General features: G+C 47.3%; 9 protein-coding genes across 9 annotated transcripts; 2 read left to right on the forward strand and 7 right to left on the reverse strand.

Annotated features, from left to right (window-relative positions):
- Positions 1-264: 264 nt before the first annotated feature.
- Positions 265-3,854, reverse strand: EYB26_001440 (uncharacterized protein; the record flags this gene model as incomplete). The annotated part of the gene is made up of 3 exons (XM_054260750.1): positions 265-400; positions 458-3,713; positions 3,800-3,854. 3 exons carry the CDS (start codon positions 3,852-3,854, stop codon positions 265-267), a joined length of 3,447 nt encoding a protein of 1,148 aa, XP_054116725.1.
- A 486-nt stretch (positions 3,855-4,340) lies between these two features.
- Positions 4,341-7,466, reverse strand: EYB26_001441 (uncharacterized protein; the record flags this gene model as incomplete). Its single annotated transcript, XM_054260751.1, has 1 exon — positions 4,341-7,466. The coding sequence occupies one exon, from the start codon at positions 7,464-7,466 to the stop codon at positions 4,341-4,343; it is 3,126 nt and encodes a 1,041-aa protein (XP_054116726.1).
- Positions 7,467-8,223: 757 nt separating this feature from the next.
- EYB26_001442 (uncharacterized protein) lies at positions 8,224-10,755 on the reverse strand (the record flags this gene model as incomplete). The annotated part of the gene is made up of 5 exons (XM_054260752.1): positions 8,224-8,268; positions 8,328-9,240; positions 9,298-9,732; positions 9,792-10,541; positions 10,631-10,755. The coding sequence occupies 5 exons, from the start codon at positions 10,753-10,755 to the stop codon at positions 8,224-8,226; spliced, it is 2,268 nt and encodes a 755-aa protein (XP_054116727.1).
- Positions 10,756-11,715: 960 nt separating this feature from the next.
- On the reverse strand, positions 11,716-12,428 carry EYB26_001443 (uncharacterized protein; the record flags this gene model as incomplete). The annotated part of the gene is made up of 3 exons (XM_054260753.1): positions 11,716-11,729; positions 11,803-12,154; positions 12,270-12,428. 3 exons carry the CDS (start codon positions 12,426-12,428, stop codon positions 11,716-11,718), a joined length of 525 nt encoding a protein of 174 aa, XP_054116728.1.
- Positions 12,429-16,529: 4,101 nt separating this feature from the next.
- EYB26_001444 (uncharacterized protein) lies at positions 16,530-18,954 on the reverse strand (the record flags this gene model as incomplete). Its single annotated transcript, XM_054260754.1, has 3 exons — positions 16,530-17,402; positions 17,454-18,659; positions 18,718-18,954. 3 exons carry the CDS (start codon positions 18,952-18,954, stop codon positions 16,530-16,532), a joined length of 2,316 nt encoding a protein of 771 aa, XP_054116729.1.
- Positions 18,955-19,205: 251 nt separating this feature from the next.
- On the forward strand, positions 19,206-20,495 carry EYB26_001445 (uncharacterized protein; the record flags this gene model as incomplete). Its single annotated transcript, XM_054260755.1, has 1 exon — positions 19,206-20,495. One exon carries the CDS (start codon positions 19,206-19,208, stop codon positions 20,493-20,495), a length of 1,290 nt encoding a protein of 429 aa, XP_054116730.1.
- Positions 20,496-20,685: 190 nt separating this feature from the next.
- On the reverse strand, positions 20,686-23,778 carry EYB26_001446 (uncharacterized protein; the record flags this gene model as incomplete). Its single annotated transcript, XM_054260756.1, has 1 exon — positions 20,686-23,778. The coding sequence occupies one exon, from the start codon at positions 23,776-23,778 to the stop codon at positions 20,686-20,688; it is 3,093 nt and encodes a 1,030-aa protein (XP_054116731.1).
- Positions 23,779-24,911: 1,133 nt separating this feature from the next.
- Positions 24,912-25,716, forward strand: EYB26_001447 (uncharacterized protein; the record flags this gene model as incomplete). Its single annotated transcript, XM_054260757.1, has 2 exons — positions 24,912-24,962; positions 25,045-25,716. The coding sequence occupies 2 exons, from the start codon at positions 24,912-24,914 to the stop codon at positions 25,714-25,716; spliced, it is 723 nt and encodes a 240-aa protein (XP_054116732.1).
- A 242-nt stretch (positions 25,717-25,958) lies between these two features.
- EYB26_001448 (uncharacterized protein) lies at positions 25,959-26,447 on the reverse strand (the record flags this gene model as incomplete). The annotated part of the gene is made up of 1 exon (XM_054260758.1): positions 25,959-26,447. The coding sequence occupies one exon, from the start codon at positions 26,445-26,447 to the stop codon at positions 25,959-25,961; it is 489 nt and encodes a 162-aa protein (XP_054116733.1).
- Between the last annotated feature and the right edge of the window lie 1,299 nt (positions 26,448-27,746).

The raw sequence follows: 27,746 nt of genomic DNA on the forward strand, positions 1-27,746 counted from the left end.
TTGGTGAACCATCAAAGCTTCTCTCTTTTTTTTTTTTTTTTTTCTTCCTTGGGCTCCACTCACGTATAAATCTCTTTGCCCAGATCCACGGAATGCTAAAGATTCAGCCAATCACTTTCAATTATAACCCTAACCCCGGATACTGTGAAGAATTATAGGAATACCACTTACTTCACATTTATATGTGTGGATATATACATATATAGATATATACAGATCATAAAACATCATTACATCGTGGCCATCAAGTCCAAATAAAAAAAGTCATGCAGAGAACTCAGGAGGAGGCAGCCCCCTCTCCTCGACCGCAGCTGCAACACCCCGCTGTACAATATTCAATGCCTCATCCCAAGTGGTTTCGGCGTGCGAACTTTGCGTCTGATCCATAGTCACAGTCGTCCTATCGCCCGTGTCAGCATGGTTTCTGACCAACCATGTCAACCAGTCAGCGACCGACACAGCCTTGTCAAGATCCCGTTCCTCGAGAACCACGCGCCTGAGATAAAGAGCCAATGCTTCCACATCTTCGACAAAGGGCGCTTCGGTTGCAAAAGACGAGTACCAAGCGGTAATTGCTTCCCGTAGATCAGGTAATGTTGTCAGTTTCTTGGAGGTAAAGGCAGGCCGTTCTGGGCGAGGTGATAGCTGGATCCGCTTTTCAGTAGTAGCAGTACTAGTCTCAGCTGGCGTGCTGGGTCGAGAAGCTACTGACTTTCGTTGAACGGGTGCGACCAGGTTTGATCGCTGGCGTATATGTTCTTGTCGGTGCTGTTCTAGGACTTCGGCTCGTATGTCCTCAGGGAGAGCCGCTAGAAAATCTTGCGATATCTCAGATGTCATTTCAGTATCTGGAACCGACGGAGATCGGTCTATTGTGTCTGACTCAGCAGTGCGTGGGCGGCTGAAGTTGAAACTTGATTGCATCAGACCCGAGCGGACCACAGGTTTTGAAGCATTGGCCAAAGACTTAGGTGGCCGGCCACGGCGTTTCTTGACCGGAGTCGTTGGTTTTTTGAGAGCAGGCATTGCACAAACAGCACGCGACGGTGGAGGTGAAGATGGATGTTGGCGTTGGGGAGACTCAAGTTTCATATCATTCGAGGGCTGATCATAGTAGCCTAGAATTTCTGATTGGATATCCTTAGGTAAGGCTTTCAAAATCTCTGGATCGATTTGTGATTGCGAGGGAAGTCCTCCAGTAGAGACTCGTTGCTTCGGTGCCGGAGAAGGTGATGTCTCTCGGGACTCCCTTGACTTGCGTACCAGCATAGATCGAATGTCAGGGGGTAATTCAGCCACTACTTTCGGATCTGGTTGCGTTGGCATGATGAATTGCGTCCCTAGGACGTTCAAAGGTTTCAGGGAGTTGTCGAACGTAGGCCGATTATCGAGCGTATCAACCGCATCGATACTAGCTCCTTCCCCTTTATGGGGGCTTTCAAGCAAGTCTGGATCGGCCATGTTGATTGATCTCTGAGCGACTGGTGACGCTTTGAAGTTCAATTGTTGCTGGCTACTTTCAAGACGACCACCGGTTGCAGACTTCACGGGTTCCAACTTTGTCATTTGGACTCCCAGACCTCGCAGGTCACCAGGCGTGAACCCAAAACTCCGAAGCATTGCAATTGCTTCTTTGCTAATGATATCGCTTGCATTGGTCGCAATACCAAGCAATACGCTTTTATTGAAAATATCACATTTCCCATGACCAAGATGTTTGACTGGTTCCAACGGCGCATCTGCTGAACGTCTCATGACACGAATCGTGAGCTGTTTCCCTTTAACCAGATTCTCTACCAAACGGCGATGGAGCTCTTCGGAAAGACTTTGTACAAATTCTTCAGCTTGAGTCTGATTGGTGAATCGAATTCCCCAGTTGATTTCGGCAGATACAGATTTTCGCATTGTCTGAACTCCTACTTCTGCTTTGTCAATGCCTCTGGCATAGTCGTACAGTTTGGCGCCAGTTTTAGGGCCGAGATGAGAAACCAGTCTCTCACGTGTCAAGTCGCGCATATCCTTGACAAACTTGACACCGATTTCTTCTAATTTGCCGCCTAAGCTGTAAGCAACGCCGGGAAGATCTTGAACCGTCAGGTTTCCTATAAAGTCCAGAACTTCGTCGGGCTTGAGCTGATATTGTCCAGCGGGTTTGGCTTTGCGCAATGCCACCTTTGCCTGTAGAATGTTGCCCCCAACGCCTACAGAAATGGCACATCCAGTCTTTTCTTTGATTGCATGTCTCAAGGAGGTTGCAATTTCGTCGGCCTTAGCCTGCTCTCGATATATTGAGCCTTCAGAGATACCACGACCATCTGAGCCACCAGCCTGCAGACATTGCATAGTAACATCAATGAGTGCTTCGTCAATACTGACGCTCTGTACAACCCCATCAACAGCGAGTATACAATCGTAGAATTGGCGACTGGCTTCTTCATAGGCAGGAAAATCATAAGGTAGAACTTTAAGTTCAGGACACCGGTCCAGCGCTCCTTTCATCCACATTCCGTTCTTGAGCCCAAATGCACGAGCTGGATAATTGCAGCTAGCAATTTCCGAGCCACTGCCTGTACCATGGGCGATTGCGACAGGTTTGTCAACTAACTCTGGATGATGCTTGTTTATCGACACGGCGGCAAAGAAGCTATCAAAGTCAACATGCAGAATGTACCTTCGTGCCCCTGGTAAGTGCCGTTTAATGTTCTTATTTGACTCATATCTTTCTTGAGTACTTGCCTGCAACTTGGCTTTGAGCTCAGCTTTCCATGTTGACAAATGATGAAGTCGTGACTCTCGATAGTATTGATGTAGAAAGTCAGGATTGACGACACTTGACTTTCTCATGCGTGGATCAGACAAAAGAACTGCGTTGTACTCTTCTGAGCTCATGCCAGGTTTCACAGGTATGGTTTCTCGTACAAGTTGAGCATCGACCAAATCTCGAGCTCCTTCTGAAGCTTCTCGATTTTCATTACCCTCCTCAGGATCCTCCACAGCAACAGCTGGATTTTCTTCGATTGACAACAGATTTTGGTCGTCAGGAGGTCCCTCAGTCGTTGCCTCCGGAGAGGCCAAGGACGGAAAGTCCCCATAGTCCGTATCTGCATTAGAATTTGGAAAGCTCGACGCAATATCAAACTTCTCATTTACCGGCGAGGCCGCAACGACCTCCTGTTGCGACTTTTGTGCCGCATCTCCAAACTGAGAGTTATACCAACTATTCTCTGTCTGGTCTTTATAACTGCGCTCAAACTCATTGGTCTCAGTCTGCAACGCGCCATTCTCAAACCTCAGCACCTTTTGCGAAGCTCCCTCATCAACGACACGATAGTTATCCCATGGGAGTAGCCGGCCTGCCTTTATACTATCCACGACCCAAGCTGGTTTCACGACACGGTATCTGCGAAACTCCTCGCGTTTCTTTGGTGTCAGAGAACTCGCGATAATGTGAGTAGCACTGGTTTTGCCATCGAGGTATTGCAAAAAGCCTCCCCCATGACTGACGATAAGATGGTGCAAGTCATTCAGAGTGGGCTGGGTGTAGCCATTTACATGCGCTACAACGCCACGGAAGATTGGAGGGTTATTTTCGGAACTTGCGCGAATGTGCGCATCACGATTTTGTAGCTTTAGCTTCTTGCGTCGAAAGTAATCGTCGAAGCCTCCAAAGGCAGAAGCCTCGTATTCATCTCCATTATCGTCATCAAATGTATCTATCAATATTATTAAAATCTGGTGGTTAGCTTTGTTCCGATAGTCAAAAAAAACCTGGAAACCACATCTTCACGATAAGACTTACGGTTCTGGATTCTTTTGCGCACTGTCTCAGAATTGGCGTGAAGCCGAGAACCCATATTTGCACCGATGCATATTTATTCTCGGATGGATATATAGAGGAAGGTCACTGACTCTTCATCGAAGTCGAGACGAGATAGATGGCGATGATTTTAGGTTCGCTCATCGACATTATGGTAACTACCGTATGACGTGTGGCGATAAGACGCGCGCAACACGAGATCACGTGCAGGTTTAATTGATAAGCAGCACATCGATGCCTTGGGTCCTTGCAGGGTTTGAAGTCCCTAAATTATGGGGTCACTGCCACAGCAGCCCCCTACGTAGAGTCCATAGACCCCCTAAAATACAGCCCCGAGTGACAATATCATGCAAGCCCTAAACGCCTAGAAAATGGAATACTCCAATGTAGAATTCTTATTGACAATTTCCTAAGACTGAATCTCTTTTTGTATTCTTCTTTTCGCTCTGCAACTGAGCATGAAGGACTATGGTGAGACGAACGGGCAAAGTCCACTATCTATACGGTATCTGACTGGTTAAAATCACCAGACAGTCTTGAAGTACCTTACCATCTTAGCCACATCCTCCTGACCCAACCCTTTCCTCTTGTCTAGTGTCTTTGAATACCTTCTCGCCAACTCAGTCCGCCACATAAACGACTTTCTCAACCCTTCACCTGACCCATACTTCGTCGTCCAAAACTCTACTAGCTTAATAGGCGGATTAACAGCTGGATCTGGATTCGATGCGCGCAACTTTTCGAGCCACTCACTCGTCTCCAGCTCTGTGAATTTCAGGCCTGCCTGGTGTAGATACGGAATAAGATTTTGTGTCCATTGGAAACTCTTATGGTTGACGATGTTGAGGACGCCGGAGTCGTAGGTGGAGAATGAGTGATTGATAATACTCTCAGCAACGACGTCGACTGGAAGCCAGCGATGGGTCTCATTGAGGCGTGGTAGTGCGCCAATGGTGGTTGCTGATTGTATCATGAGTGGAATGGCTTCAGTTGTATTCCAGACACCATGCTCTGTATCTCCAATGACTTGGCCGATTCGAAGAACACGTGCGCGAAGACCGGTCTGTTCAGCTGCTTTGAGGCAAATATGTTCCGCGACAAGCTTCGACTGCGCATAGCCCATTTCCTGGGCGTAATTCAAGCTCTTAGGTAAAGCTTCCGGAATCTCATCTTCGGCTGTGTTGACAACGGCACTGATAGAAGAGCAGAAATTGAATGAGGCGGGTGTAGGTCGCTGCGATTTCAGGCAGAGTTCTATGAGGTGCTTGACACCGACGATATTGCCCTTTTCGAAACTAGCAAGCTGCCAGTTGAAGTTGACGGACCAAGCACAATGTATCAGGTCTGTTATCTGGGATGTAATTAGGTTGTAGGTGTGGCCGTCGAGTCCCAGTTTTGGGTCAGATAGATTAACTGGGAGGGCGACCAGTTTTCTGCGGCCAGTATCTGACAGATTGTCATAGAGGCGTCGCTCGCTCAATGATTTGGCTAAGCGTTCGTACGCTTCCATGACAGAGCCAGCTCTGATCAGGCAGTAAATGACGCAAACGTCGGATTGAAGTGCCAGTTTGGCAGCTGTGTGAGATCCTAGTGATCCAGATGTACCGGTAATGACAACATAACGACCATCAAGGCCATTTGGTAATGGTTTGTGCTGTTGAAATACAGAGTATTTCTCAATCAAATTTCGCATAGTATCTTCAACTGAGCCCGTGTTGTCCGAAACGCCAGATCTCAGCGACAGCAGATGTTGGGCCAACAATTTGATAGTAGGGTTATCAAAAGCTACATTCAGGCCAAGTTCTTTCCCACCAACATCAATACGGCGACTGATGATTGACCGTAATTGCGTAGCTTGCAAAGAGTCCATGCCAATGTTGAAGAAATCTGCATCTTCACTCAAAAGCTTGCGTGACTTTGGCGGCAAGATATCTTGAAGTTGCTCTTCTAAAAACCGTCTCAGATCTGATTCTGGCAATGCCTCGAGCTCTGCCGGAGTTTGGTTGTCTTCGTATGCACTCTCAATCAAGTCAGCAAACTGTCGATAGGCTGCCTGTCTGATAACCGTGCCCTTATCCGTTCGCGGATACTGGGTGTCTGGTGGAAGAAGGAACACCATATCTCTCGAGAGCTGTCCAAAAGCCGGCATATCAATCTGTGCTTGTTCCACTCGAGGCCAAATATGTTCAATCAACTGATCTTTCGGAAGAGATGCACCAGCTTCTGTGAGTATAACAATCATGCCGATGCTAGCCTTCTGTGCACCGAAAACAAGAACTTCTGCAACTGCCGGGTCCTGTCTCACCGATCCTTCAAGGGCAAGAGGGATTACTTTTTCGCCGTTCACCAGCACAATGGTATCATCTAGGCGAGCAAAATACTTGTACGCTTCCATATCCGGGTGTTTCATGAACAGATCCTTCGTTGCATAAGCGCCATCAGGCCTGTTGGAAAGCACCTTGCAAGGCCAACCATCGAGAACAACTGCTTCATATATACCCGTACTCCTTTCTTCAAATCGCAGATATGGTTTCACAGCGGCACCTGGACGTAACCAATTCCACAGCTTATCTTCCCGCGGGCGCGCCGAAGTCATTAACTGGCCCATTTCAGTTGAGCCAATCTGGCTCACAAGATGCACGCCGTTGGCAACTAGTCTGTCGCCCAGAGAATCTGGACATGGAGAGCCACTAAACAAGACTATTTTGCATTTTCGAAGAGCTGCAATGCCTTCTTCTACTTCAGCGAGGAGTTTGAGCGTGTACGGCACGCTGTAAAAGACCTCAAAGTCGTTTGCTTGCATGGTTCCGAGCAGATATTGTCGAGCCAGTGGTAAGGAAGGGCTGTATAAATGAATACTCTTGCAAGAAAAGATTGATCGATGCAAACAGCTTATACCATAATTATGATATAAAGGGAGCGTTATGAAGCCTCGCAAGTTCGTGTTCAGAGCATAATTTCCAAGAGCAGCTTTGTGAGTCTGAAAAATCGGCTTAGGCAGTCCGGTTGATCCGCTTGAGTGGATAATCCAGGAGACGTAGTTCGCTTCTTGAGCTGGTTTTAAATTTGGTGTTAAGTCGGTGTCGATTTGTTTGTCCTCGATTGGGAACTTGTACCAGTCATCTGTGGCGATGTAGTCGATCTGTAGACCAGGTATCCTTTTCGTCAAGTCGTCGGCCGTATCTTGAAACTCCTTAGCAATGATAATATGCTTCGATTCAGTCCTCTCAAGGAGCGATGCATAAGCCTCTAGGGAGATACGCGTCGACAGGAATAAAATAGAATGGCCCAGTTTCGATAAAGCCCAGAAAGTAGCGAGATAACTGAGATCCGATGGGCCCAACAACGAGACTACGATAGGCTTCTCCGATGACGAAGTTCGCGGAGGAAGCCTTGAGGCGAGCTTCTGCGCTACTCTGTGTGCGAAGATATCTAACTGGCGCATGCTATAGCCGACATAATCGATACCGGTGTGCGGATAGTACACCAGCGGAGTATCACCAAGCAGTTTTGCGCGATGCCTGATGAGACCATCTATGGTTTGCGGTTTTGGTTCTTCGGTTGTTGGTGTTTCGACATGTTGGACGAGAGTGGATTGTTTCTCTTGAAACCTGGTCTCCGCAGTTGCGGTTTGTACAATGGCTGCCATTATTTGTAAGAGATCTCGGGTAGTCAGCCTCGAAAAGCATCCATATCAATCGATATGCTTGAACAATAAGATAGCGAGCGTAAATGGCCAGGTTATGGCCTTAAATAGATGTAATTCCACTCCTCCACAGGTCGGAAAAGCATCATCAGGGGTGGAGAAGTAAATTCCACCCCCAGCCAGGATATAACTGAGAAAGTGGAGCTTTCTCCTCATGATGCGGAGTAGACATAGGTATTCCCATGCTTATAATTAGAGGAATAATTAGAGGAAGATCAAGCTTGCCCGTTAGTGATCTTTCGCCGTGGGGGTGATTGATGTTAGATCGGTGTAAATCCGAGCGGAAATCCCTCGAGGGCTGTTGAAACCCTAAATAGAGCGGACACGGATATTTTTCCTGCAGGGACTTGGATGTCTGGATTAACCAGGCACATATAGATGTTCCTTAGATATTGATATCGTCATTTGCATTGCACGTATGAATTCATATCCATGAACAGTTTATATCGAACAAATGACTGGAGTGAAAACATCAATTAATGGCTCTCAAATGGACTCTGACCATTATATATTCGGTCTGTATATGCTGAACCTGTATTTTCCAGATGTCAGCAAATCTATGTCAAGAAGGCCTAAGAAATCATACATACTGGGGTATCTAACTAGTTATATGTATCAAAATGTATGTATATGTACAATTTCTGTTTCTTAATCCAGCAGAGTATAAACCATTGCGCGCTCATTGGTGCATGTGGGAAGTTCAGAAGTTGAACTCTGAAGAGTCATTGTTGAGACTGGAGTATGCCTGTAAACATTGTTAGAACACAGCCACGGCTATATAGAAGAAAAAAGATCAATACATACCCAAGAGTCTAACTGCGTCCACCAAACGGACCCATCTAAGCTATTCAAAAGCCCAAAGTCATCATCTCCAAGGAGGTCTGGACCTTCCATGCTGGAAATAGTCGGGTTTCCTAGGTATGGGAACGGGTCCAGGCCCGTATTCATATTCATAGTCGGTCGTTCAAAATTCATTTCGACTTGATATGGTTTATCAACCTGTAGACTCTGTTGTACTCCAGTAGCTTCCATCGTTTGCGGCAGATTTGGGCGCTTATTGTTTGTTGTAGTGGTCGCGGCAAGTTGATTGTGGACTTCAAGCCTCAGTTCTTCAAGAATGATGCCGTATCGACGACTTGGGCAGTTCTTTCGGGTAGCCTTTGCCAAATGAACCTGACATCTTTCTGCAAGACTGAACAGGTCCTGCACGTCATCCATCATGCTGGAAACACTCGGCGTTGTAGGATCGGAAGTTGATGACTGGTGTTGCTGGATGGTATATATGTACGCCACTAGAATGGCACAGAAACAGATATAATGTGTGAACCACCAGGACTCTAGCATGGACCCTTGATCAGCTAGGGTATCTACACGCTGCATCACATCTTTGACGGCATCGATGCAATTCTGGACATGGGTTGTTACCAAATCGAGAGGAACCAAGGGTCGGCGTGTCAAGTCGGTGAAGTCATTGAGAATGAATAGTCGAGTCGCGTGTATCATGGCATGGTTATATGCAAATTGTAAAACATGGCTTTGCCGGCAAAGCGGTGGGATTAAACTAGAAGCTCGAACGCTTCCGAACAACGGATGCACGCTCCGTTTCCATTCTTGTAGCTCCGCGACAAGTTCGATTGCTGCTTCGTATGGAGCCACTGTAGATACTGCTTTCGTGGGGTATACTCTTCGGGATATCTCGCCCATTAGAAGACCGAGCCTGATCGTTGTCAGCAAAAACCAAAAGTAAAGGAATATATGATGTGGGTGTCCTTACCTGAAATGCAATATAGAAGCAATCATCATGCCATCCATAGCATCTTGAATCCGTGGCGGCTTTTCCAAAAACATGTCTTCGTCGTTCACCTCATCCGGAAAGTCCTGGTCAGTGTCTTCATCATCCAGGAGTCGTGGCCGTCCAAACATGACACTCAAGTATTTGTCCAGAGTATAGGCACTCCAAAATATACGCTTGCGCAGCTCCTGCTCAACGTATGCCGGCCCACCGCGAGTTGTCTTGGACAGCCGTCTCCTATGCAGCCCCAGAGCTGTGACTAGCTGCATGGTGGTTCCAAACATGTACCAACATTGATTTGCCCTCGAAGACGATAGCAGAAACAAACATATTCCCAAGCGCACTTGAATGGTTTCTAGAGCTGGTGGTCCGGTTTCAATTGACATCATATGCCGAGCTGCAGCATACCATCGCTCGCTAATCATTCATTTGTATTTAGTGTCCGCTACCGTAAAGATGATGTTTGACCAACGCACCTCTCACTTTCTGGATGAATCTCATCATTCCCAATCCTTCGCTCCTCACCTAGCATCCCCACTGCAAAAATCATGTAAATAACTCCCACTTTGGCCGCCGACTGACTAGGCGGAGGATTCGAGGGTAAAATATTCTTCTCATAAATCATATTCAACAAAGCCATTACATTGCCTCTATGGAGGAACCTATATGTCACAATGGAAAAGTCAAAGTATGTATCCAGCAATCGTATGGCGCGTTCCTTTGGTGGCAGCTCTAGAGTAGACCAGTCGGCTTTATCAGAAAAGGGCCTATCGCCAAATAATAGAACGGGGGTATTCTTGGAGGGCTCATTTTCGGGAAGACGCGGTGTTGTCGATATGTTATCTTGTTTCAACCGTCTCCAGCTCCTGGAAAGAAAAGATATACCGGAAGAAGGACCTAAATAGTTACCCTCCAAGTCCGTGGCCTCTGGCTCGGGTGAACTGTTCCTCGATGACAAGACGGCAAGTGACTGTGAGTTCTGACGCAGCTGGGATCCCGTCGGACTTGAAGTCGCGAGCGCTGATCTCGGAGACACAGGGCCTCTAGGAATGGACGATCGAACTGAAGGCGTCGAACGTCGTACAGCATTTTGGCGATGTGCAGAGCCCGGAGCGGGCAGCGGGGACGGTGGAGTTCCTCTGGTATATGTTGCATTATATTCGCATGTTCTCGACAGCTTGATGCAACGATGACATGGTAATGTCCCGGAGCATCTTGTTTTCTTCCTACAGACAATGTCAGAGCTAATACCTTTCTAAGGGGAAAAGAAGCCGTCTCTGGCGTAGAAGAAAATTTGTGGGGGGTGGATAGATACACTTTGCAAGAGTCGCAAGCTCGGGTTATTTTCCGTCGTTCAGCAGTTAAAGTCTCGATGGCTTTACGCTTTTGGCCGGTGACCCCGTTTCCTTGTATCAAAGCTGGGGATATGAGAGTGACCATTTTTGTCTATGTGCGTTTGGATATCTTGTTGAGTCCTAGCTGCGATGATGAGGCTTGGACGAAGCGGTGGATAGAGTATAACTTACTCTGTAGGTACTGGTATGTGAGTCAGATGACGCTTTCTGGGGAACTTCAAAAGTTGACGCAAAGCGGGGAACTCCCCACAGGCCAAGTATCGCGCACACTACCAACTACTGATAAATACCGAATTGATTACTATTGTCTTTGATACTTTTAATCAATTCTACATGTCCTCTTAGCTATGCATTTTTAAGCGCGGCCTGCTCTTTGTTGTTTTTGCGCTCCGTTCCCTGATAGAACCGTCTCGGATAGAACTCCGAGCACCAAGCCTTTGAGACTGATGGAATCCATAGATGTGGCATCTGGGGCCTTTTCCAGTAAGAAACTATTGAAACACTCTTGGAGGTCAGGGGGTTATACAGAGAGACACTCCCGCTATTCTTCCTACATTGATACATGCCGACAACATTCGAAGGCTGTGGTAAAACAATAAATCATGAATCATGAAACACACTGGATATCTATCGCTAAATATGATGCTATGCTTGTGGATGATATATATCGGACCGAAATAACGATGAAAACATATAACATAATGTCACCTGCCCAGGGCGATTCTGCGTACTATATTGATATGATTAATATCTGGCAAGGAGTTCCTTTGCTGAGGTGGAGCTCTGGACCAGTATGACCTTCAATCTCAGACCCTCTTCCAAGACTGTTGCTTACTCCTCTGCGAAAGCGGCGTTGTTCGTTCGCTCACGTCGTGACTTTGAGACGAATTGATTTGGACGATGGTTATTATCGGCTCACACAATCAAATCGTGCATCGGTCGTTTGTAGGGGAGGATCGCATGCTTAGTCGCTAGGGCACAATTCCCAAGGACTGGAGCACATGTACCGTATACGATACGCACCATGAACACTAAGTGTTTGTGGCTACTCAGCCATGCCTATAGCACCATTAGTCTCATTATTCTAAGTCCACTCCTGATAGACCCTCTCATCGTATCAGGACTGACTCACTCTGGTCAACATCGGAAGTCTCGTCACTGCCTTCAGCGTCTTCAAACTCGCCAAGAATCGAGAAGATAGCCTCTCTTATTTTGTTGTAGCCACTTTTGTTTTCTGGGTCTGGGTTCCGGACGGTATCTTGGACCACCTGAAGTAACTGGTCCACCTGATATCTGCTACCCAACCGAATAGAAGCCAGAATGTCTTCCAAGAAGCCATGATAGTATCGAAGATTATCTTCCGTATTCTCCAATTGTTGTTTGGTACTCATAACGTGTTCTTTGCGGCGTTTGTCGGCATTAACATCGTATATACAACCCCGTCCATGATTAGCGCATTCCGTGCAAGGGTTACCGGTACTACACTACACAAGAGAAAGTCAGATGGTTAGTTACGAAATATATATGCTGTTGTTGTTATTTTGATGCAACCGTTGAGCAAGGTTAAAATGAGCAAGGTTAAAATTAAATTGTACATACCTTTGTCCGCCTCTTTTTGCATTCTAAGCAAGCCATCGATGCACGTTTCGTTTTACCTTCGTCGGCGTTTGGTGTTTGTGGAGTTGGTGGCTTCTGTACATCGACATGGCGGGGTGCAATGAAGCGGTATCCCCTCATTCGATCCGCTTGGTCATCCATGGCTGTCTGTGACTGGATCTGAAATCTGAAAATGAGCACGTATTGAAGTTTTGGCTGGCGACGTGTTGGCGTTGACAGACACGGCTCCCAGAAGTCGAACAAGGAGAGTTGAGTTTATTAGGCTGGACTCTATGAAAGAGCTAATAGGTACCTGTACGAACAGTAGTTATGTGATTTGCCGTTTGTCACGTAAGGGAAGCCGGACGAGATCTGAGGAGCAGGTTGCAGCACACAGGCCTCCGACTGAGAGCCTTTTAACGTTTGTCTGGTCCATACAGCGATATATAGCAATCTCGATGGGAAGGCATATATGTACAATGCTTGCTTGTATTTTCTCACGACGTAAAAAGAAATGTTCACACAGTGATTTCATAAGCCGGTAATGCAGCGTATTGTGGGGACCAGAAGCGCAAAAGAAGTCACAGTTTGTCCAACGCGACAGCACTGGCTGGGAGTGGCTTGCATCGACTCATCGAGTCTTCCCCTTTTTAGACGGCTTTGAGGCCGGATGCGAAATCCGACAAACCAGACAAGAGGAATTCCTTCGGAGCAAGAACCGGGTGTTAGCGAGAAGCATTTTGTGAAAGGGTCCTGCTAAGTGACTCTTGGCGCACATTGGTCTACCCGGATAGGAACATTCATCGAGATCGTGGGAAGGGTGTTGGAACGAGTGGAATTGAATTTTATGGCCCGGATGTTTTATCCGTCCAGGGACAAACCTTGATAGGCTTGACCGGGAAGGGGACTCCCGCGTGTTCCCAAGCGGGGCATCCTGCCAACCTTATGTGCAGTAAGAAACCACGGTACGTATCTCCCCGGACAAAATGTTCTGTTCGTAAGTGCGCATGTAGCGACGCAAGACAGAATGCGATGGGAGGAATGAGCGAGGTTCGGCTTCGCTGAAAGTGGCGGTCCCCGGTCCGGTTGTGACAGAATTGACCATCTATCTGAAATCAAATATCGAGTACATACGGAGTGGAAACTTGAAGGGCGCATTCTGAAGATATCCAGCATCAGGGCCTTGTTGCCGGTCGTAAGACGGAGCTGCTGTTCTGAGATGTAGGAACAACCGGCAGTTTCATGCTTCTGCTGCGTTTCAATGTGAAAAATATGACATCTCAGGCCTTTCTTTAGTTCTTCATGAAGCAAAATTCCGCTTGAATCTGATTTGGATTGCAAAATTGACAATCCGCATCACAACAATGTGTCCAGAACATGGAGGACAGATCGCAAAAGGTGAATGACCATGGGATGCTGGCATAGTTATATCAGCCAGGAAATAAGGAAATCAGATCACGCTATCAGTAGCTCCTTGCTTCCACGCATGTCGTAGCAGTCGGGGTTTGAGGAGCACACCCTATCAAAGTGATTCACTAGCTGTAATCGTCTCCATTTCCAGCGACGTAGTGTGGCTTGGGGGCTCGTGTTCCTAAGAGTGATCATGATCGCCATGCTTGTGATTCAACGGCGCGGCGGAGGTCTGACACGTATAAGAGATATTGGATCGAATCTTCCCTCTAACTCAGATCTGACTTATCTGATTGATCTCGATCTCTTTCTGTTTGGGAGGTGTCGAGCCGACACGTGACGGCGACGGCCGCTCTTTCTGTTTGGAGGAACTTGTCTGCCGATGGATGCCATCCCTCCAGAAACCAGCATGAGGAGTTTCAACATCGTCCAGCAACCATGAACCAAGCAAAAAGGAAAATCGATAGTTGATTAGTAGACTAGCAGCCCCCTTTGAGGCTCAACGAAATCAGAGCCACAACGCCATTGTACCGTTCCGCCGCCGATGCCAAGCTCCAATGTTAAGCGCTCAAATGCCGGTTGGCAAAATCTCCTGCTCGACGCATTTCACCATTGACAGACAGTGGACGTTCAGCGATACCAAGTACCATGTGGATGTTTCTAGTCCAGAGGCTTTAGCGAACTGCCGCCTGTTCTCCGATGCTTAGTCGGGTTGGAAAGGCGTTGTGTTATGGTTTTTTGGGATACGATTTAAAGCGACTACGAGAGGACCCCTGACGATACGAACATAACCGATGTTACGAGCCTTCAAACCTCGATATAAACAAAATAACTCAAAGGTCAATTTCGAAATAAAAGTTTGCAGGTTACATAATCTCGCGCCCTTGCTCGCCGTCAGTACGTCATCGGGGTGATTTAGGGCAAATTCACGGGATTATAACATCAGAAATAGCCTCGTGCTAGCATCCATGGGGCATCGCCTTGGTTGATATTAAGTTATCGTTGCTTAAGCCACACCGCATAGTGTGATCTCTATTGAAGAAGGCTGTCACCCCCCAAGGCTACTGCAGCTCCCAGACAACAATGTATAGACAAGACCTATGGCTAGGGTTCACATCAATGCCATATTGGTAATATGAGTATGGCCCGTCCGTCATTCTTGGCTTCTGTCAAGTCCGCGACCGAGGCCTTGTATGATTGCTGCTACAAAAGGCCATTCGGCTGACCTATAGGCAGTGCACATGTATGTGGAAAATGCATTTCCATGCACACCAGTTGGCGAGACAAACCTCAGCAATAAAGACAGAATTCTCGACACGTCGGCAAATTTAGTCTCCCAATCTTGGAAATCTAACTGTATAAAACTGACGGGGTCATGATGAGGCATCAGTTATGAACACCGCCCAGCTCCAATGCTCTACTTGACCTACCGCGGCGGAATATCAGTTTCGCACTTGCAAGTTGGATTAAAGAATGGAGAAGGCGATGAATGGAGACTACGAATCGGGACATCAGCCTTTCTCGAAATATTATGTTTCTCAAGTTTATATCCTATAACTCTACATGACACCAAAGCAAATTCTGAACTGATATGCGATGCATCTTGGCTTCGTGAGACATCAGCAACGAGGCCCGTATTCTTTTGTGAGGATAGACCCGGCAGAGCCACCTCTTGTGGCCATACGGCCTATATCCGATTGGCCCTAAACTGCAGAAATCGGGTGACAAGAATATCTTAGTCCGGACTTTGGAGTATCCAACTCAGCAAGCGTTATGTTATCTGGAAGACGAAACAGCAAGACTTCGGTGGCCATTGTGCACGGGTACCTGCCACTCCGGTGGAGTAACAGTAGGCATCAAGTTAGTGACCAGTGGGCAAAGACTAGAATGGAGGAAACAAGGATAGCTCTCATATTCGTGGCACGGTGACGCATCTGCTTGGGAGCCCGCAACGGTTGGTCAGAAATGGGATGGAAAATACATCCTCTACCGTCAATGAGGCTCTATTGACTGATTCAACTAACGTTGTGTAATAGCTTCCTGTTAGAGTTAGTGCGCTCTCTGTTGATGTTTGCCTACGTCGCTCGACTCGAGGTCCCGAAGGAGACGAAGGAGCTCATTCTTGAGACACGGTGTACTCCGTACAGAGCCTATGCCATACTCGTTTACGAACTAAGGGACTTGTCACAAGAAAACTTGCTTTTTCTATGGTGCACAGTCAAACATCATTTCTCCCTACTTTTTTCAGTATGCATTTCGTACGGGACTGCATAATCAGGGAAGTTTATGCTCTCATTACACCCGTCCGGTCCAAATCAGGTCTACCTTGCGCCCACAGCTTGCTAGGTGTCGGGGAAGTGAAGCCGCTGCAAACTTGATATGAATCATCACACACGCGTCCAAATAGGGAACGCGTACTAACATTACTGAGCAAGTCAATTCGATAACAGTCAAACACGTACTAGCCTGCATAGCCCACACTTGGGTTAGCGGTCACGACTGTTATCGACATTCGATTACGTACTCCTTGCCTTTTCATGGCCTATTTTACGATGTTTGATAGATCGTCGGTTTAAAGTTTAAGTATTTGTTTTTTTCTTTATGACAAAGAAGTGGAACCCGAGAAGTTGCCGGTATTTTATTTTCTCGGCTTTCCAGGCTGACAGCAAGGTTCAGATGAAGCCTGATCCGTCGAGGCTCACTTCAACAGTAAGTTCGTGGATCTTTGACAAGATGCTTTCCGATGCCCGAACTAAGAGATACAACAAGCAACTTTTAGATAGAGGTTTTCATACGCACTGATCAAGATTGAATAATTTTTAAACATATATATATATATGGATTGATCTACACCTAAAACTCCAACTTGTCCACCAAGCCGATGAAAGCCTTATTATTTCCTTCACCGCGCAACAGTGACTCGACATCGACGCGTCCCGCCGTTATATATCGCTCACTTATGCCGATATTGATTCGCTTCGACAAAAGCTGCTTGAGCTCTGCCCGTAAACCTGCTAATTCTCCCTTGGTGATGCTACTGGCTTCCTTCTCCTTTTGCGAACGACCGCCACCGCGACCGCGCCCTTTAGCCTTGCCGCCTTGCTTCTCAAACTCTTCACTGTCGTAGTCGACGCCTAATTCCTCCGCTGCATTGCGTAACCAATTGTCTTCTGATGAAATCTTTTCTTTGGCCAAGTTTGATTCCGTGATCTTTTTGGCGAGTGTTATGCGAGGCTTGACACGTGAGATAACCCGGCGATCAAGTTCGAGCGACTCGAGTGGATTTCGTTTCGTAGATGCACCGGCTTCAGCTTGTGCGTGAACTTTGGCGACGAGACGCGCAACGCCGACGACCTCATCAGGTGCACATATCAAGACACTCTTACCAGACGCCCCTGCGCGAGCGGTTCGGCCGGATCGATGGACATACATGTCCGCAGTTCGAGGAACATGGTAATGAATAACCATATCAATCCCCTTGATATCGAGACCACGCGCTGCAACATCTGTAGCGACTAACACCGAGCTGGGATCAGCGTCGGGAGACGAGAATCTTTCTACAGATCGTAGACGCGCTTTCTGTTCCATAGTTGAGTGTAGAGCTAACGCCGGAATGCCCAGGTTTTGTAGCAATTGTGATAATCGGCGAACAGACGATATAGAATTTGCGAATAGCAGACAACGATGGCCAGGATGGTAGAGTAGTAAGGTGTAGAGATAGAGATCCTATCAAGCAGTTAGTAAATTCAGGGGATAAAACTGGATCTGTTGAAATACCTTCTCCATGGCACCACACTCTAAAATTCCCTCTTTCAAGCCCTGAGCCATCTGAGAAATCGGGTTGACATCAATAAACTTCGGCTTCTCCTCACGAAACTTGAGCTTCTGTAAAAGATACTCCATCGATTCCGTTTTGTTCATCAAGTCACTGCTCATGAACTTCCCCTTCCCGCTCAGCTTCTGTTGCAGCCCTTTATGGAATGTTGCCGAAAAGACGAGTGTTTGTCTCGCAGCTGAAGCTTCCGCTTTCTGTTCATCTTCCTCCTCTGAATTAGAAGAGTTCTCGTCGGCTTCATCATTGTCTTCTTTACGATCGAGAGCATCTAAGATTTCCTCCAATTCTTTGTAGTGCCCATCACTAAGCAGCCGATCAGCTTCGTCGAGGACCAGGTATTTAACCCCCGACATTCTCTGGATAAGACCAGTTCCCGAACTGAGAATCTCCCACACTCGGCCTGGTGTACCAATGACAATATCAGCATCGTTCAACAGTCGCTGTTGTTTCTGAATCGCCAAGCCACCAGTAAGAAGCGCAATTCTTGCATTTGCTGCAGGAGTGTGTGTATTGAGTGCCCCGATATGTTTCGCCAGTTGATGAGCCAGTTCTCTCGTCGGGGACAAGATCAATGCTATGGGTTGAGACTCCTTCTTTTTCTTCTTTTTGTTCTCTTTCGAAGTGTCACGCTGCCCCTTGGTATTAAGGTAGTATTCGAGAATCGGGATGCCGAACGCTAAAGTTTTTCCAGATCCCGTTGATGCTTTGCCGACCACATCGTGACCGGCAAGAACTTCGGGTATGACGGCTTGTTGAATCGTACTAGGCGTCGAGAACTTGAGTTTGGAGATACCGGTCTGCAGTGCCGGAGATAATCCTAATGCCTCCCATGCGGAGACATCTATCTCATCTTCCTCCTCTTCTTCTTCGAGTGCCGTGAACGGTAAAGACTGTATTTTCTCGCTCGATTTATCTGCTTTGATTTTAGGCTGTTGCTGTTGTTTCGTGGCCGCTGGCTTCTTCTCATCCGTAGTACTTTTTTCCTTCTGTTGTTCCGATTTCTTGTTCTGTTTCTGCTTTTTATGAGACTTTACTTCCTGTTTCTCTGCATCACTAAAACCGGACCATTCTTCAGTATTTTCATTCGGGGTCTCGTTGGTGGTCTTGGTTTTCTTGAGTATCGATTTCGTCGGTTTATCTGCTGCGACCTATATGCGACAAAATGTTAGCGCGAAACCCCCAATAGATCCTCAATTTGCGAAGTACCTTGAATTTAATCTGACCACTAGACTCCGGCCGAATTATATCCACTCCATCGATCTCTTCCAATCCAAAAAATCCACCCATGTCATCCAACCGATCTGGCAACTGAACAGTCTGCCAGTCCAGATCATCAAGTCCAACAATTGCGTCGCCATCCTGATCCGTATTTTCTTCTAGCCTCTGCTTTTTGGCCGCTTTTTTAGCCAGATTTCGGCTTTCTCGTCCACGTTTCATCCCCATGGCGATAGTATGTGCTTGGTGTTGTGGTTTGGAATTTTTGGAGATGGGCAGAAAAAAAAGTTTGGCTCCGCTTTTAAAGTTGTCCGATCTCCGCCTTTTGCAATCTTATCAGCAAATCTTTTAACGCCACCAATTATTTATTCATTTTATTCTACCGTATAATATTACAGTGAAACTGTGCGACGGAGAATAATTCAATATCGTTATAGGAGAAATAATTGGCTCTTGCGACTCGATCTGAGATTTAAAATATGGGAAAAGCTTCAAAAGACAAACGCGATGCCTATTACCGGCTAGCCAAAGAGCAGAATTGGCGAGCCCGTTCAGCATTCAAATTGATTCAAATTGACGAACAATTCGACCTTTTTGCACACGCAGACCCTGATAGTGTCACTCGCGTCGTCGATCTTTGCGCTGCGCCTGGAAGTTGGAGTCAAGTCCTCAGTCGCGTGCTCATCAAGGGCGAAAGTTTTGGGCGAAGAGCGTGGTTAGAGAAGCGTCGTCGGGACAAGAAGGCTCTTGAGAAACTGGAAAAGGAGAGCAAGAACACCGAAACAACAACCGAAGAAGATAGCGACGATACAGAAGATGAATCTGCGATCCTTAAACCGCGAAAGAATGTTAAAATTGTCGCAATTGATCTACAACCCATGGCACCGTTGGAAGGGATTACGATGATGAAGGCAGACATAACTCATCCATCAACTATACCGCTTCTCCTTCGTGCACTTGATCCGGAATACTATGAAGGAGAATCTGGGAAACAAGACCCAACTATAGAGCCTACAACAACGAAACTTCCATCCCGACACCCTCACCCCGTGGATCTAGTCATCTCAGACGGCGCACCAGACGTCACCGGCCTCCACGACCTAGACATCTACATACAATCTCAGCTCCTCTACGCTGCCCTAAACCTTGCCATCGGTGTTCTCCGCCCAGGCGGAAAATTTGTCGCCAAAATCTTCCGCGGCCGAGACGTGGATTTGCTCTACGCACAGTTACGAACAGTATTCGAAAAGGTTTCTGTCGCGAAGCCAAGAAGTAGCCGCGCAAGCAGTCTAGAGGCATTTGTGGTTTGTGAAGGGTTTATGCCACCTGAGGGTTTTGATTCGGCGCATGCGCTGCAGAATCCGATGTTTGGTGGGGCGGCTTCTGTTAGGGTTAATGAGGATGGGACTGTGGGCTACGATATTCCGGATGAAGATGAGGAATCTCGACAAGGAAGCAAGGTTGCACAACCTGCTGCTTCAGATGGCGGAGATGATGTGACCCAACACTTAGCTCTTGAGCAACTCACATTGGCGGAACAACTATCATATCGCCCACCACATGAATCCCGCTGGATTCCTCCGTTTATTGCGTGCGGAGATCTTTCGGCTTGGGATGCTGATGCCTCATATACTCTACCGGATGGTTACGTCAGTCTAGACCCTGTTCAGCCGCCTACGGCGCCTCCTTATAAACGAGCATTGGAGATGAGAAAGGAGCTTGGCGGAGCTTATGGGAAGACGAAGTTGGGGGCTATTGGTCGTGCTTGAGCGATATCTCGCTATCTTAATAAAAGAATATACTTTTAGATTCGTTTCTTGTACATTTATTTCAGCAAAGGGGTTTTTATGATGAATCAAGATCATGTATATACCAAGAGAATTAACACCCTAGATGCATTAGAATCAAACATCAAGTGTAATGCCAGTCATTTAATCTCTATCAGAAAGTGAAAACAGTTTAATAAACCTCCAAAACATATCGTTCCTCATCCTTCAGTTTTTCAATCTCCTTGCGTGTCTCCACCTTCTTGCCCGATTCACCGGCTTCGATGGCAATAGCCTCCTCCAAGACCTCAGTGACATCAGGAACGGGCCACGTAGGACCGCAAAGGTAGAAAGCACCTTCTTCGCGGATGTAGGCTTGCACAATTTCGGGAAGAGTTTGACGCATGCGATCCTGAATGTAGATCTTCTCAGGCTGGTCACGAGAGAATGCGCGTCCCAAAAGCGTGATAACGCCAGCAGCCTGGTAAGCCTCCCACTCCTCGCCGTAACAGTATTCTTCGCGCTGGTGACGAGATCCCATGTAGAGAAGGACGGAACCAATTTCCTTGCCCTGAGCCTTTTCCAATGCGCGGTGTTGCACGAACGCACGGAATGGTGCGAGACCTGTACCCAGACCAGCCATGATGATGGGCTGTGTGGAGCGAGGAGGCAACTTCATGACACTAGGCTTGACGCTCACGGTAACAGGAGCACCGGGTTGGAGGCCACTGAGGTAACGAGTGGCTTGTCCGAAACGGGTACGTCCGCGAGGATCAACCCAGTTGACGACGACGATCATCAACGCCACGGATGTGGGTGTGACCTTTTGGCAAGATGCGATGGAGTACTCACGGCGTTTCATGGGGCTTACGATACGCACAATGTCATGGAAGCTGGGGTGGGCGGAGCGGAACTCAAGCAAGATATCAGCATAGGTGATGGTGTCAACCTCAGCACGTCTCTTGAATTCAACGGCGCCGTCGGGTCCACCGAGTGCGAGAAGCTCCTTCTTTTCTTTCTCTTCTGTGGCGAATTCCGCAAGAGCCTCGTAGAATCGTTTGGGGGGACGACCGAACAAATCAATGTTTTGCATCAAGACTTGGTAAACAGTGCGGTTCTCCAGGATGTTCTGGTCTTCCCTATTGGGAACTTCGACAACCTCATCTGGGTTCAAACCGTAGAATTTGATGAACTGCATGACGTCTTCGGGATCATTTTCGGCGTGCACACCGAGAGCCTCACCAATATCGTACTTGAGACCAGAGTCTCCGAGGTCGAATTCAATGTGGAAAATGTTTCGGTCGTACGTGACGGGGGTCAAACGACGGTTTTCCTTGACGTGGACAGTGAAAGTCTTTGTGTTGACGTCCGGACGCAATGAGTTATTTGTACCAAAGGCCTCCTTGAATGCAAGACCCTGAGCAGCAGTCTTCCAGTCCTTGAGGAGGGAAGCGGGTTCGACTTCAGTCTTATTGAAAGGAACAAAGCTGGTTGAAGCGATATCCTTGGGCAACTCCTGTGCATCAGAGGGGACTTCCGTGGTGCCCCATGATTCAGGGACCGCAAAGTTGCGGAGAGTAGTCTCAAGGTCTTTCTCTGTTTCGGCAAGATGTTCCGGAACTTGGATCTTCAGACCATCAAAAGCGCCCTGAGCAACACGCAGGATGGCAGCTTGGACAGCTGGGGACTCGGAGGCGTCCAAGAGCGAGAGAACGATGCCACGTTTGGCGATTTGCTGCTGGAAGGCAACGGACAACTTCTTCTCGAGATCTTCATTGGTGAGGCCTGGTGCCTTGAGGAGCACTTGGCCGTTGTCCTTGACTGACGCAAGAACATCAACATCATTGAGAACCTTGATATCGCCAACATAAGCGACATCCGCAGTGATAACTGGGTATGGCGCATCAACAATCTTTGTGCTTCTGCGGATATCAGTACGAACAACACCGCCTTGCACCAGATTATCGAAAATGGTGCTGGTGGTGACGTTGACGGCGGGATCCTTGGCAAGTACCTGTGTCAAGGAGGCAGCGGCATCGAGGGATTGGCCGTCGTCCAAATCCCAAAGAGTGAACTCTTGGGTGCCAGCTTGCTCGAAAAGCTGAAGCGGGCTTGCTTGGTTTGTGGTTTGAAGAATAGGCTTGTTAGACACACTCTGGAATGCGGCAGCCGCATTGACGATGGTCCATTGATGGGTAACATCATATTTAATATCGACACAGACAGGCTTTTCAGTGCGGTCGACTGCAAAGGTCAAAGCTGTGAGGACGTCATCGTACAAAGCCGAGTGAACTCCTTCATCCTGAACGGCCTGTTGGTCACGGACCTGGCCGAGGACACCCACGGTCTTGACAGACTTGGGCAGAACGCGAAGGAATTCTTCTTCAACGAAGGGTCTGTAGACGCGCACATTGACAACACCGACGCGCGAGTCACGCTTACTCAAAGACTTGGCAATCTGTGAGGTCAAAGAGGCCTCCACAGTACCGAAAACAACCAAGACGGAGGTCGGCTCGCTATGACCGTGGTATTCGAACAATCCATAGTCAGTGCCCAGTTCGCCGTTAAGGGATTGCAACACATTCAGCACCTTGCCCTGATCATCCAAATGCTTTGCCTTGGTATCTTCCACGGTCTGTTGCTGGACGGCCTGGTAAATGCGTTGTAGGCCGGCCTGGTCCATGATATCAATAACTCGGGTGTTGTCACGACCTACACGAACTCCGTCGTAAAGGTGGATAGTAGGCAAAAAACTAGCCACCAATGTCGACAACAGAGCCATGTGCTGTGACTCATGAGCGGATGAGCTGGAAATCAGACCGAGTCCCAAGTCCTCGGCCAAGTTCAGCGCCGTCACATAGTCTGAAACGAGACGCTCGCCGGCATAGTCGACAGCGGCGACATGGGCAACGACCGGATTGGCGACCGCATAGAGCAAAGAGAGTTGCTCCAATGATGCCCGAAGGTAGGTCAAAGTTGCAGAAGAGGCGAGAATACCTTGAGGAACATGGCGTTTCTTGAGGTCGAAATCCTGGGAGAATAGGTAACCAAGCGCAATGGAACCGGCACCTTGACGAGTCTGTAGAGACTGAACGGCAGTGACTTCTCCGTTCACATTTTTTTCATTCTGAGATACCCATTGTTTCACAGCAGAATCGAGGTCGAATGATTCTGGGGAATATGAGAAGATCTTATCTGAGAGAGAGTATGCAACCTGCTGGATGAGATCCTGAGCAGTGAGGTAGGTCGGCCCTGAAATGGCCTTCAATTCTGGAACACCACCCATCTCGAAACTGCTGAAACAAACAAAAAGAACAGAAACAAATATTCTTACTATATCAGCAGCGAGAGAGTGAAGATGTCAGATTCTTCTCCAGAAATTTAAGAACAAAAATTTCCCCATGAGGGTCATCAGGGGTGCCTTCCGTGTTTGGTCTAGCGCGAATCACGCCATTTCTTATCGATAAGTAGTGCGTAAATATCGGCCAAATGTCCGCGATTAGGGTTAGGGTTATTGCTTTGCATTGTTTGCTTACTTTACGCCGTTTCTTCTGTTTGTTCAATCACTGTACGATTTATTGGTGCCATTCGGCTGGTTTAACAGCCGTATGCCTATGCATAGTACATTGTGAATGTTCGGGGATGCGGTCTACCCACTCCAAGCAAGCCACCTCCACATCCCATTGGGAGTGAAGGACAGTGGGTGAAGCCGGTTGAATGCCGGTGCAGGACTGGCTAGTTCTTGACATCGAAGACGGTCACAGTCAATACGGCACAATGACATTGAAATGATACTTCAAATGCGCCGAGATTGTATTTGCTTGATGGCTAACTTAGTTGAAATTAAAGAATCTGTTGGATTGGTGGGTTTACTCCCGACTAACCCTGAATGTATCTTACAAGTATAAGAAAAGAAGAAGTGACTAGCAAGATTGTCTCTGTTCAGTTGTCTCTGTCTGAGTATATCAGGTCCCATATCGGGCTTTTATATAGACATATTGGCGGGGTCATTTATGAGCTATCCAGAGGGGTAAATATTTGGGCTGAAACCTAGGTGCCCAAATATCCTAAGGTGGCTAGCTGGCCTTCAAGATGAAGAGGCCGATCTTTCTTGTTGGATATCCGGATTATCTGACAGAATCTATGGGACAGCAAATTTCTTAGCGGGCTTTAGGGCTTATCACGCTTATCGGCCGTACCGTGCTTACTCTGCATGCTTGTTTTTGTACTAACTGTAAAAAGACTAGTGTGCTTACTGTACAGCCATGTGCCACTGCCACTATACTGCTTTAGGTTCAATGATAATAACTTCATGAGGTTAAGAGCAACACGTATATAAGTAGAGCTGTATCCCTCAAAAAATCGGGATTCTTCTAGTAAGTATCAACCAGATTACTACTACACTTTCAGTTGTCAATAATGACTAACAACGCAATCGGAGTTGCCCTGCTGGGTTCTACAGGACTAGTGGTACAGCTACCCTTATCGCTTTATATATATCTCGGGCTCCAGCCCGGCATGACTACGATTCAATCTAACTTCTTCATAACAGGGTTCACACTTCTTAGCAAACCTCCTCGCTCACACATCCATATCCCACGTCGACACAATCTCACGCCGAACACCACATGCACCAGCCGCTGGGTCAACGCCCAACCCCAAACTAATCACCATAATCGAAAAAGACACTTCCCGCTGGGCCAGCAGAATATCCCAACTCTCTCCTCCACCCACAATCTTCTTCTCCGGCCTGGGAACGACGCGCAGCCAAGCCGGCAGCCTTGAGAATCAATACAAACTCGAACTAGACACAAACATTGAATGTGCGAAAGCAGCTCGCGACGCAGGCGCAAAAGTATATGTGCTCGTTTCCAGTGGGAGTGCCAGTTCGTCTTCTATGCTGCCATATCTGAAATTGAAAGGTCAGATTGAAGACGCAGCCAAAGAGTTGGGATTTGAGCGTACGATTTTCTTGCGGCCGGGTGTGATCACAGGTCAGAGGGGTCAGAGCCGTCCGTTTGAAGCTGTAGCGCGTTTTGTTGCTAGTTCGGCTGGAAAATTACATTCTTCGCTGAAAGATGGGTGGGCACAAGATGCAGATGATATTGCGAACGCTGGTATAATTGCTGGATTAAAGTCTCTGGCCGGGGAAGCTCCTGCAGGGAGTGAGAAGGTTTGGATTATTGAACAGGGTGATATTGCCCGTCTGATACGCGAGGGGTGATAATCTTCATATTGTCTTTTTGTTGTGTTTCTCATACTAATTGTATATCATGTTTTCGTTCTACATAATTAATGGATCCGGTGTTAATACAATATTTGTATTTGCAACATGTCGAACTAGGAGTACAGACAGCCATCAATGGATGATGTGAGACGAATTGAATCTTCACCAATTACCAACATGAAAAGTAGACCGAACGCCGATTTTATGCAACTTGCATATCTTCCGTTCTACCAAATCAATCATTTATCCTGATTCACAACTTTACCCTTCCGAGTCCACCCCTTAGCACTCGCAGGCCTATCCACACCACTCTCCGGCGGATCCTTCGACGGATCACGAGTCTTATTCACCTCTTTATTTCCAGGGCTAACATCAAGCGGATTACTCGTATCTTTTCGGGCTTCAGACTCGCGACCTGCAGCCTCAATCTCGGATTCGGGTGCAGTGTTCTTGGGGTCAAACGATGAGTAGTGGCTGGCTACTTCGTCGTCTGTGCCGGAGCCGGTACCCTCTGATCTTGAAGGGTTGAGTGCATCTCGATTGATGAGACGAGCTGCGTCTTGTTCATGTTGGGGTGCCCAGAGATTGGAGGTTGTCTGGAGGTTTCGGCGGGATGGTATACGTTGTGATCCGGCTGTTCGAGCATACGTACTTTGGTTTATCAATGTGGTGTTGAAGAGGAGGTTGGCGTTGTTGAGCCGAACTGTTTGCCGGATTATAGGTTGCATGGTGGTCTTGATTGACTGATTTTGCAGAATATGTTAGGGTAAAGGTGTTATGAAGTTGTTAATCTGTAAATCTACGTTTTATAAGAATAAATGATGACCAACAATAAATTACTACAAATGGATAATTGTCACGATGACGTCATAGCATCGGAGCTGCTCCACACCTGAAAATCCAGGCAATAAGGATTGGCATCTGTCGGTCATGCCTACGATGCACTAGTACAAATTGGGAAGTATGCCCTAAGGAATGAAATTGAATTCTCGAGGCGGCTCAACACTATCCATACGTACCTAGACGACAAGCAGCGGCAGTTCATGCTTCACAATCCGTTAGTAAATGCAGTAAGTATTCGCTATCACATCTTCAGAAAACAATAGTTCGCTCGAAGAGCTTGACTGCACTTGTGGAAGGGAAGACTACGTCCTCGCTTCATCCTTTCTGCGAGGGATCTGCAAATGAACGCATTTGAAAACAATGAAATAGTCCAAATCAGTCCGGTTACTTGACACGTCACTTTATTGAAGATACACAGCTCTACGTAATCAAAATGAGGCTCGACATCACATGAGATGTGCTTTCAGATTTGAAAGGCTCGGCTTGCTGCAATGGTTAGTACGCGTAAAGCATAGGCCCATGCGTAGGAAGAGAAACGCGTCTAAGTGATATTTATTCCCGCGATAGTCATGCATAGTGCTGGTGATTAATACTCACCTTACAGCTACACAGCCTGATAGTCGGTGACAACTCAGACTCCGATCTCACAATAATACAGTAGACAGACATCATGTGCTTGCCAGCAACTGCACAACAATGCCCCCTGTATTGTTCACAGACACACAGCCATGGTGAGATCTTCGCGTCACATAGCCGATGCGAGCCGAGTAAAGTCTGCATGATCGAGGTTGCGCGTTGCAGATTGTATGGTAGCGAAGGTCGTGTCCGTGACACGTAAGTCCAACTTTCATAGCGTTCATGATTCAGCCTCCCTGGGATAACACAAACTTAGGGTGTAAACAACAGATGAGCCAATGGGTAGGATCAATTGACACGGAGCGGTGAAGTAGTCTGAGCACCTGGACTTGGGTTCATTAAACCATTGTGATTTAGTGCATATCTAAACCACCTGCACAAACCCGGGTCAATTGGAAGCTTGTATGTCCTAAATTAGCGCAAAACCATAAAGCTAGTTCATTGGATGGGGCGAGAGCATGCATACAGCATGAGCTGGAAACCAATCCCTGGCCATACAACGCTGATAATGCAAATGCACTAGCACCTTAATAAAAAGGGACCTTTAT

The sequence above is a fragment of the Talaromyces marneffei genome, chromosome 1 (assembly GCF_009556855.1).
Source record: "Talaromyces marneffei chromosome 1, complete sequence".
NCBI classification, from domain to species: Eukaryota; Fungi; Ascomycota; class Eurotiomycetes; order Eurotiales; family Trichocomaceae; genus Talaromyces; species Talaromyces marneffei.